Raw genomic sequence first — 12072 nt, 5'->3', positions numbered from 1 at the left:
TCAATTGATATTAGTCTTTGCATGAGTAAATTTTTTACAATAGTGTGTTTTAGACAATTAAATCTAGATTTCTCATTATATATATTGTTTCCTATTTTATATCTAACAACTTGGCTATCACAGTGAATCATTATAGGGAGTAAGAGTTTGCCACTCAATGAAATCTCAATCAAGAGATTCCTCAGCTATTCGACTTCCATGCTAGTAGATACTAATGCTATAAGCTTAGCCTCCATAGTGGATAGGGTTATGATTGTTTGCTTCTTGGATATTCAGAATATTTTCTTAAATCCAAGAGTAAAGATTCACCTGTTTGTAGATACGAAATTATCTTTATTCGAATTTTAATTGGAATTGCAATACCCCTTAAGGTTAATATAGAATAACCTTACAAGGTCCCTTTAAGGTACTTCATGACTCTTAAGATTGCATCCAAATGCTGAGGTCTAGATTGCTAGTATATCTACTTAGTTTGCTTATATAAAATGATATGTCTAATCTAGTTTCATTCATAGGATATATAAGACTACCAATAATACTATTATACTCAAGTTGAGAAATACTTTTTCCAGTGTATTTAGATAATTTAGCATTGTGATCAAACAATCTGTCAACAAACTTTCAATCAAAATAATAACAAATTTAAATATTTTTTTAATATAATGTCATTGAGTCAAACCATAACAATGCTTATGTATAACAAGTTTGATCCTAAGAATCACATCATCAAGTCTCATGTCTTTCATATCAAAATTAAAAGAAAAATTTGTTAGTATCATTTATGCAATCTATACTATTGTTAAGTATTAACATGTCATATACATACAAATAGATAATGCTAATGTTTTTATGATCAACTTTAGTATAGATGCATTTTTCATATTCAAGAATGTTAAAACCTTAACTCAAAACCATATCGTCAAATTTTTTATGCCATTTTTTTAGAGTTTGTTTCGAACTGTATAAACAATTAAGCAATTCACAAACTTTATTTTCTTGATTAGGAACTACAAAACTTTTAAGTTGTTTCATATAAATCTCTTCTTCCATGTTACCAATAAAAATATGGTTTTAACATACATTTGATTAATTTTGAGCTTAAAAATCGAAACTAAGGCTATAAGAACTCTAATTGAAGTAATTCTTGAAACCGGGGTATATGTATCAAAATATTCAATTATGAATTTTTGTTTAAAGCTTTTTGTTACAAATCTCGCTTAAAAATTTTCAATTGATCCATTGACTCTAAGCTTCCTTTTAAAAATTCTTTTACAACCAAGTGCTTTAAAACCATGTGGTAAATATGCTAAAACCCATATTTTATTTTCGAGAATTGAATCAATTTCACTTTAGATAGCTTATTTTTAAGATGTGGCATGAGATGAGGGCATATCTTCAAAAAAAGTTAATGGATCTCTATCAATCATGTAAATTGAAAATCTATTCTAAAATCCTTTGGTTTTCTAATTTTCTTACTTTTTTTTGTTTTAAAACACACTTTTTGGATACAGGTTAACGTAAAGCATTGAGAGAAGAAAAAAATTGCAAATATTTGAAAGTTAGATCTTCTCTAAATTAAGCTTGTCCAGATTCATAAATTACTTTAGTTTCTAAATTCATAAACCTATATGCTTTGCTGTTTTGATAATAGCTAATAAAAAACATATGTTAGTTTTAGATCTTAATTTAGTTTTTTTAGCTTCATTCAAGACTTGTTTTGTAGCTCGTTCCTAGCATGATTTGGGATGGTGTGACCATAAATCACACTGGGGCCACCAAATAAAAGATGTAGTGAATGTGCTTTTGCCATGTCTATGGAATGATGTTTCATTGTTCCACCCCCTATTACGCCGAGAATAGGACGGGGGAACATACATAAAAAAAATGGTCAGGGGGGGTGTCTCTCTGACTGTCTCATTCTCCTCCCCCCTCTCTCTCTCTTCTTATTTCTTCCTCTTCTTCATGCCTCTCTCTCTCTCTCTCTCTCTCTCTCTCTCTCTCTCTCTCTCTCTCTCTCTCTCTCTCTCTTCTCCTTCTTTGTTCCTCTCTCTCTCCCCTCTTCTTCTTCATTCTTCGTTCTTCGCTCTTCTTCTTCTTTTATTTTTTTTTCTTTGGTTTTATTTGATTAGGTTTTTTTTTTATTGATTAGGGGTTTTTGTTTGATTAGAGCTTTGATTTTTCTTTGAGTTTCTTTGATTAAGATTTGATTTTTTCTTTGATCTTCTTAGGATTTTTTTAAATAATTAAGGTTTTTCTTTGATTTTCATTGATTAAAGTTTTTTTCCTTGATTTTTATTGAATAGGGGGTCTTTCTTTGATTGTCATTGATTAGTCTTTTTTTTGCTTTGATTTTTTTTTATAAGGGCTTTGTTTTTTCTTTGATCTTCTTATTTTTTTTTTTAATAAATTGTTTTTTTTATTTTCATTGATTAGGGTTTTTTCTTTGATTTTTATTGATTAGTGATTTTTCTTTTGTTGTTATTGATTAGGGTTTTTCTTTAAATTTTTTTAATTTTTTCCTTTTTTTTTTCATATTTAGGGATAAAATCTGTTACTTTTTGATAAACTTTCATAATTAGATCCAATACGACACCAATGAAAGCATTTATGTATTAATAAAATATCAATTCTTATTTTTTCTCAATTACTGAAAATTTAAATATTTTTAAGTTTTTAGATCTAATCTGAGATCCATATCTGAAGTTAACATCCATAATAAACATGTTAAAACACTCATATGGTTGAATGGATTGAGTTGTACGATCCAAAATGAAGTTATCTGACCCATTATCCTTATGTGTTCAAGCTATCTGCACAACATGAAAACCAAATGTTGGACACAAGAAACACATCTTCTTGTCAAGTCAAAACTAATGTTGGATGTAGTGTAATTGTTACATAACAGATAGAACATGCATTTTGAATGTTATATTCAGCTATTTTGTCCAATCTTTGACGAGCCACCAATCAAGCCCTCAATCTAATATAACACAACCCCAAACCTTAAGATAACTTAAATTTTAGAACTTTTTTTTCACTTCATAAAAAGGTTTTTCAATTTTTTTGTTTGATTATTATAATGATCATGCTTGCAGAAAAGAATTAATACTAACTTACTCATTTTCTTGATAGAATCAAAATATAAATCACCCAGTCTAGCATGTCATAATTCAAGATAGTCAAGCAAGTAAGCAGAAACAAAAGTAATCTAATTGATCATATTAAGTTTGAACAAGCCACCAAAAACAAAGCCTTTACCTATAAACACATAGTTCTTTGACAATATTAAAATGTCAGATTCAAACACTAACTTAAAATTGCGTATTCAGTATGAAGGCTAATACAAGGTTCTTAATCATAGTGGGTACATGATATATATTTGTGAGGGTTAGACATTTTTCAGATATGAATTAAAGTTCCATAATCCCTTTTTATTCAACCCTCACAAGATAAGAGTTTCGCATGTAAACATGATTGTCTTCTCCCATGACATCATATGCTTTATAAAACATACTTTGATCATGACATGTATGTTGTAGACCCTAAATCTACATGTCACCCTTTGTCCATTAGAACCATAAAAAATGAGCTTACTACAACCACTAGGTTTTTTTTTAGAGCTTCTACCTTGGTGCCTTGTCTCTTGTGATGATGTCACTCTCTTGTATAATGTCTTGATTTACCACACACATAGCAAGAATTAATCTCGCATTTTGATTTCTTAAAATATTTGAGTTTCTTATTTTTAGACTTTAAACTGAGCTTAAACTTTGGCTTATGATCCATCAGATTCACCTTGGTGTCAACTTCTTTAACATCTTTTTTATCTCTGTGACGAGCTTCTTCTTCAATCCGAAGATGAGAAAGAAGTTGTTCCAAGGTGAAATCTCCATTCTTATGTTTTAATATATTATGATAATCCTTTCATGAATTGGGTAATTTTTCAATTATCACAACCACTTAGAAGGACTCATCAAGTTTTATGCCATCTTTCTTAAGTTGGCGAGACAACAATTGCATTTCATCAACTTGAGGTAGAAGTAGTTTGTCATAAAAAAACTTAAAATCTATATATTTGCTAACAAGAAACTTACGATTACACACATTCTTCGTGTTGTATTTATTTTAAAGAGCTTCCCAGAGCTTTTGCGTAGAGTCTACATCTAAGTAAAGATTGATCCATGGGTAGGACACGAGAATGTGCCCTTGACACACATAATCATCTTTCTTTTACTTACAGTGCTTCCTGATCTTAATAACAAATTCTTCTTAATCTAGAGGACAAGGTTCAGTCAGCATATATGCCACCTTGGCCATGATAAAGAAGATCATCACTTTGTTTTGCCATCACTTGAAATTGGTCTTGTCGAATTGAAAGAGCTTAGGAAGGTCTTGATTTTCCATCTTCACAGTTAAAGCCATGGAACTAGATGTCACTTTTAAATTATTAGAACTTTTTTTTATAAAAGGTGAGATCTAAAGCTTGGATGCACGCAATAATGGTGACTCGGTCGAGTGTACTCACTTTTGACCCAATAATTAGGCGATCTGAGCCGAGTTAACGAGTTGACCTGTTGATTTTTCAAACTATGGTTGAGACTAGTAGTTAAGGCTAGGTACAACTTTCCAAATAAGTTAAAAATGACCTTTGACTGCTTTGGTCAACTACCAAACGATTTGAAAAAACTAAAACCTTTTTAAGAGGTATAAAATTGTTCAAAATTAAGTGATACAAAGCCAAATCCAAAGTCAAAGTTCAATTGACAAGCCACCTTAGAGCCTTGCCCTTTGAGTCAACTTTGCACATTTTAAATCTAATGAGTTTTTCAAAAATGTTCAATGTGGATCTAAACATATTTCATAAAATAGACTTTTCCTACAAAATCTTTTTTTCAAAAACCGAGGCAAAGACAAGGTTATTTGGCCAAAAAAAACTTGATTAAAAAACTGTAAGCTTTGAGCCAAACAACACAACAGGCAATACCGTGTAGAAAAACATGTTGGGTAGTTGTAGTCTTCTATTTTGAAACGATTCAAATGCTAAAACAGTAAAAGCGTTCTTATTTGAAAGCTTTCTCAAAGGCTTAGATGCCCTCATAAATCTATTGAAAAAACAACAACACTGACACTACTAAAAGTATGATTCAATGTATCCCCTTCTGAACTGATTTAGGGTGCTATCACATGGCACAAAATTTGTGCATTAAGTACCTGATTGCCCTCCATGAGCCCTTGAGCCCTACAACTGATAGGCCTGTGTTCAAGTTGGAGGGTGATCTGGTGGTTAATGCACAAATATTTGTTCAATCATTTTGCACCTGATCTTTTCACCTCTTTCTCTCTCTCTCTGAAGTGTATGCCACGTACTATTTGACAAATATATATACTTTATTTTATGAAGATGGTGGAAAAAAATGAATCGAAACCGATCGCACTGATTAGCAGAACAGATATTATTGTTATCAACAACTTGACTGGGTGAGGTGAGGCTGAGGGTGGCGTATACAATCTAGCCAAACTTGCCCAATTCGCTTCTTTTACTGGTTCAAAAGTTCAAAACAACAGATAAATAATGATGCTTTATATCATGTGTACGCATGCACGCATACCTCATGATGCTTTAAGTGAACGCATGCAAACAAATGAGAGAGAGAGAGAGAGAGAGAGCATAGTGCATAGCATGCACGCATACCTAATGGTGCTTTAAGTTGGGTTATTGTGGTTATAGGAACCACAAAAAATGGAGTGAAGTCCTGGATCCATATCCCATCAATTTCTACTAAATATCCATCTTTATTATCTTACATGCTCTCGTTGAGACGAACCAACAACCAGCTGTCTATGTTAGATCATGTGATCAATTGCTGACCAATTCAAGTCCATGAGATGAACTAAGATCAAGGTGGATCAGGTCCAATCACAAGATATGTAAATCAGATCCATGCCCACCTCGTCAAACTCCTTTACCACCTCAGTCAATAAAAACACACCTCTCTCTCTCTCTCTCAGCATATTTTAGGGCTTTAGGCTTTTCAAACTGTAGTTGGGGTCGGGTATGAATGCGAGTCTTTTTTAATTGCAATTGAGTCTATTATTTGTTTGGGTTGAATTGAGTCAAGATCCATTAGAGTTGCTTAGTATTTAAGTTGAAGATAGGTCCATAAGTGACGTAATGAAATTTAGAATTAATGAATGTAGTATAACCCTTTGGGTCAAGCAATTACGGCCTCGAAAATATTATAATTGCTTGCCATGATTTCTATGTTCCCTAGGGCTGCAAACGAATGGATATGGTCGGATATCCAATCCGAGGCTAACATATTTTTTTGGATATGGATCCTTAAGTAAAATCCAAATGTGGATTTGAATTGGACTTGGATCTGTTCAATTGGATCACTTTCGGATTCATGTCGGATTCGATCGGTCATCGTTTTAAGTTGGATCTAGAGTTTATCCGAATGCAAAAATTTTAATGTAAATAACTTGTTTTCTATTTTTCTGGATCCAGTATTACCACATGTATTTTGGATTCGGATTCCATCTAACCTCCTCAGATCTAATTCGGATTTGGATCTACTGTTTGCATTTTGGATTCAGATGATCCGGCCTGAATCTAACCCGTTAATTTGCACCCCTAATATTCTCTTTTTCTTCATCTCTTGCCGTTATTTCTTGGATCTTAACATGCATGCATAGGCGTTACGTCTCACATGAGTCAGTTTTTTTGGGTCTTTGTAGTAGGAGTGGGCAACGGGCCTACCGGGCCCGCTAATGGACCCGGCCAAGTTTGCACCTAATTTATAGGCCCAAGCCCGACCCGCGGACCACCCAGCCCATTGCCCACCTCTATTTGGTATATTTGATAGTCTACGCATGTGAGGTTGTGTCCCAATAAATTAAAAAGATTCTTTTCTCATGCTTTGGACCTAACAAGCAAACCTGCCCCCCTCCACCGAAAAGGATGTGCAGAGGCAGGGTCAGGCTTTTTTGCCCTGTTTTTCACCAACCGGGTCAACAATGTCATGCCCGCTCCCCATGAACATATCCTTTCCAGACCCAACAAACCCAAAAAGTCTTCCTCCTCCACAAGCACGTACAAGTCACCATCAACCCAAACTTTTTAGTACCACGATCCAGATATCCTTGGCTGACCAAAGTACTTACTCTTCATCATTATCATATGGAAATAACCAATTTGATTCCATCAATATGAGTTTCAATAGATTTTATAATATCAATGTCAATATCAAGTATCATTGAATTGTTATTTTTTTTAGGGCAGAGTAGGTAAAGTCGCATTGCACACTTTGAGTGTGCCGCTGCACCTGGTCGCCTTCCATCTTTGGGGAGCCCAATAAAAGATGGAGGGCAGCCAGATGCTGTGGCACACTCAAAATACGCAGTATGCAATGTAATTATTGCACCTGACCTGCAAAAGATGAAAATTTCAAAAACTAAAAAAAAAAAAAAAAATTGTGTTTTAACGTATCACCTGACTAAATTCTGAAGGGCAATTTGGTCATTAGTGCGGACCTATATGTTATTTGTGTTGTACAGTAGGGATCAATTGGACCCGTTTGAGCGCACCAGCATCCTTTCAAAGTTGCCGCAAAAATGAAAAAAAGGTTCTCAGACAATGGAGTTGGGGGGACACAGACTCTCTGACAAGGCAAGTTGACTAGGGGTATTTCAGTCATTTTCTTCAGTGAAAAAGGTGAAGATCACCATGGAATCCGGTGCATTAATGACTCGTGTTTTTTACTCATGAACGACGGCTCACTCTTTCTTGTAAATGACGAAGCTACCCCCGGACCCGTGAATAAAAAGATATATTTTGACAAGAATGCCCTTAGGGTTTTGCTCTTGTCTCCTTTTAACCCTCGACAAGGTCAGAGAGGATAAGGTTCATATGACACAATGACCTTAACCAGTACGCACGCAGTCGACATACAAATCTGAGGGTATTTTGGTCATTTTTGTAACATTCTAGATTGGACGGTCTCAATTTCACACACAAGTTTTTTGCTTGGATTAACCAAATAACACTAAGAGTAAGCGAAAAAAAACTCTTATAGGAAAAGAAAGTTTTGCCTATGAAAAGTTATTCAAAAGAAAATTTCTTGCTTATTCATGTAGCATGTACACGGGCTGAAAAAGAAAGAGAAAATGTTTTGCTTGTTTGTTTGTGTACGAAAATTTTTTTTAATTATCGTGAAAAGAATCCCAACTTCTCCAATTAATCGTGAAAAGCAATCACGAAACACCAATTCTACGCCGACACTTCAAAATGAAGTAAACACTCATCAAAGAATCGGCAATTAACATCAAATGATGCAAAAATAAAAAGCTGAAAAATTAAAATTAATAAATTGGATTAAGAAAAAAAATGATACCACATGAGAACAAAAACTTAAGAAATATTTAACGTTTTGAAGAGCCCCAAACATAATAAACAACGAAAAAAAGTCTTGAGAACAAAAAATTAGGAAATATTTAACTGTTTTTGAAGACCCCCAAACACAACAAACATAAAAAAAAAACTATATATAATTGACAAATAAATAAAAAAATGTCTATATGAATCCCCTTAATTGGACCCATTCTATACTAGTGTGGTAAGAGTTTCTATCTAAATAGAAGATCAATGGGAAACAATGACACCATATAAAAACAAAAAATTAGGAAACGATCTTGAACACATGCATTTTAAAACAAACCGAGTTTGAACAACCCAAGCTCGGCTAGTGTGCTTGCCTACCTATCGATTAGGGATGGCAGTGGACCGGGGGAAAGCGGGACCCCGACCCGTTTGGACCGGGGATAAAGGGGACGAAGGTTAAAATCCATCTCCGTTCGGGGATGGAGGCGGGGATGGACGTACACTTGTCCAGCCCCGTCACGATCCCCGCCTCATCCCCGCCCCGACCCGTCCCCACCACTTTTCCCCGCAATATCCCCGCCCCGCCTCATCCCCGTTTGAACCGAGAAGGTTCTGACCAAGACAAACATAGTACTCAGACTTTGTCAGCAACACAAAATATCAAGATGAATTGTTTTAGTTTTTATAAAAAAAAAAACTTGCTAAATATCAGCAATTATAAAACATTTTAAAATATACAAAACATAAAATTAGAAGTATATGCAAAATTTAAAAAATGTAACGTAAATATCGCGATATCTACAACGAAGGGCAAGAGATAAAATTACCAAACACTTACTACAACATTTTACCTCTACTTACTATACATGATAAATTTATATTTTACCACTTAACAATAGGTGATATTTTAAACGTATCACTGATAGTTGGTACCGTGGTTCCAACCAAAATTAAAAAGTAAAACGGAATTTGGTTTCCCACTGAGCCCAACTTAAATGCAGGAACCAAACCAAGTCAAAGATCTGGATCCAATCTGATTGAACTAGGGCCATTCTGGTCTACAGGTTGTCCTCAGAACCGGGTCAAGAACAGGCTTCTACTAGAACCCTTCTGAATAATCTGTTTGATTCGAAGTCCCTGGTCCAGGTCCGAGTCCGAGTCCGAGTCCAGGCACCAGAATACCTCTTTTTTTTTGTCATTTTTCCAATATGTAAAAGTCAACCCGTTTAAGGGAAGATCGTTTCCGTCCTTGACCGTACCCCTGGAATGTGTCGGGGACACGCCATGGGTTCACTCGCGCGTGTTTCTCGTGGTTCCCCACGATCTATGGACCAAGGAGTTAACGTTAAACTCTGGTGTCGGAATCCAAGAGCATGACTGGTTAGCTTGTGAGGTTTGACCACCACCTAGACACGTCACCGGCTTTATCCGGTAGCCCACGGGCCAACAAGAGTATACAAATCACACGCTAACACTCCCTTATAGACTCATCTCTCCCCTTCCACCCCTCTCTCTCTCTCTCAAAAAAGTAGAGCTCTACTCTGCAACTCTAATGGCGGAGGGGGGAGAATTCTTCATGAGAGATGCTCAAACTCATCATTTGAAGAAGGAAACCATGAGTTTCGATGTTGGGTTTCCGTATGCCGACCATTTTCCGAGCTCGGTGGCCGGAGGTCTTATGGGGATCAATGATCTAGCTGGGTTTGATACAACCTACATGAGCTTCACACAATGTTTGCAGGCCAAGATCCCCATGAATTATCCGGGGGGTCCTGCACTTGACATGTCGTGCTCGTCGGAGGTCTTGAATTCTGCTGAGGTTCCCGACCCGGCACCGGAGGCGGTGAACACACAGAACTCATCGGATTCATCGACCACCGAGGTGGCTGAGGAGGATTCCGGCCAGAGTAGGAAGGATCAGGCTGGTGCAGCAAACGATGGGAAGGAAAAGAGTAAGAAAACGTGAGTTTTTTTTTGTTTTGCTAGCATTATACTGTTTGAGAAGCCTGGTAGTTGGTTTGCTGCCGGATTCCGGCAGCAGTGGCGGTATCTGGTATGTGGGTATGCTTGATATACGCATGAAATTTGATGTGGGGAGTGTTTGGTTCATTGGGAGTAACATTAGAATTGCTTCATTTCTTTTCAATACAAGTACTGTTGGGAGTTCTTCTGGAAGTCACTGCTTCCTTGGTTCTTGTTGAATAATTGAATGTGGACTCTCTCTCTCTCCTTTTCGTCTTCCCTGTTCACATTGATTTATGCCTTTTGTTTAACTTTTTTGTTTATGGTTAATCCGTCTCAATCTTGGTGATGCTTTTCACAGGAAGAAACTAAGGAAGAAAGGAGAGAAAATGCAAAGACAGCCACGCTTTGCTTTCATGACCAAAAGTGAAGTAGACCATCTGGAAGATGGGTACAGATGGAGGAAATACGGCCAAAAGGCTGTGAAGAATAGTCTTTATCCAAGGTGTGCACCCTCCCCCAACCACCATCCTGTGTTTTCCCGGCACGCCCATATCATTTTCTGAATCATCTATGGAAGCCTGACAATTGATACCTGCATTCCATCAAACGCTAGAATCCTAATCAAAAGAAGTGAAGCCCTAGTATGGGCTAACATGTAGGTTCTAGACCCTCAAAAAAGTTGGCCCTACTCAGGCATGGTGCAAGAGTAGAATTGAGTTTGATTAAAGTCTGATGTAAATTTGATGTAACATGAGAGGCACCATTGAATTGACATGACAAGGTCTCTACATAGTGTGCTCTACTCATATCCATGGAGAGCAGATCCAATGATCAGGCCAAGTACTTAACAAAGTAATCGGCAAGAAAATGATAATACAATAGAAATAGTGGGGATATCAGTATGAGTTAATTAGTTTTCTTCCATTGTGATTGGATTCAAGAACTTTATATTCCTTCATTGGTGCTGCAGGAGCTACTACAGGTGCACCAGCCAGAAATGCTCGGTGAAGAAGCGTGTGGAAAGATCTTACCAAGATCCTACCATAGTGATCACGACATATGAAGGCCAGCATACACACCAAAGCCCGGTGTCACTTCGAGGAAGCAATGGAAGCATCATGGGAATGCCCCGTCTTGCAGCGTCGGCAGGATACCATTTTCCAGCAGAGCTACCAGTGCAAGTCCCTAACATGAGCAACTCAATTGACACCAATTCCTTCTTCCTGAAGAGCACTAATCCTCTTCCTCAAGTTCAGCAACACCAGCTGCTGCCTGACTATGGCCTCCTCCAAGACATTATTCCCTCTTTCATCATCAGAGAACAATGAAGCCCAGCACCCAATACCTGTTTTTTTTTTTCTTTTTGTATAGGTAAATAACACAGACTTGATTAGAACTAGGTATGCATACACAGCATTAGAATGTAATCTTTTTGACATATATAAATCCCTCTTATTCCACTTCCAAGTTGAGGACTCCGTCAATCTCCATTTCCAAAATTTAAGTCAAAACCTTTCATTGATTGAGGAGAAGCGTGTCGTAAGGCTTACGCATTTGGGCAATGTGCATTAATGGAGGCTCTATCAGCGTAGGTCTCCTTAGTCTGTCAGTACAACAGCAATTGAGGCAGTTGTATTACTGGTTTGATGGCAAAGGTAGGGCCGGAAGATTGGGGATGACATAAATGGAGCTGCGTGATGAGTGGAGAGATTTCCTGTTATTGGGGG

General features: G+C 36.6%; 1 protein-coding gene across 1 annotated transcript; it reads left to right on the top strand.

Annotated features, from left to right (window-relative positions):
- The first annotated feature begins 9851 nt into the window (after positions 1-9851).
- On the top strand, positions 9852-11687 carry LOC149815514 (WRKY transcription factor 71-like). Its single transcript, XM_089989479.1, has 3 exons — positions 9852-10342; positions 10704-10847; positions 11316-11687. The coding sequence occupies exons 1-3, from the start codon at positions 9933-9935 to the stop codon at positions 11671-11673; spliced, it is 912 nt and encodes a 303-aa protein (XP_089845605.1). The 5' UTR covers positions 9852-9932; the 3' UTR covers positions 11674-11687.
- The last annotated feature ends 385 nt before the right edge of the window (positions 11688-12072 follow it).

The sequence above is a fragment of the Nuphar pumila genome, chromosome 15, assembly GCF_984573655.1.
Source record: "Nuphar pumila chromosome 15, dmNupPumi1.hap1.1, whole genome shotgun sequence".
In the NCBI taxonomy this organism is placed as follows: domain Eukaryota; kingdom Viridiplantae; phylum Streptophyta; class Magnoliopsida; order Nymphaeales; family Nymphaeaceae; genus Nuphar; species Nuphar pumila.
This window is presented reverse-complemented; position numbering and strand designations above follow the sequence as displayed.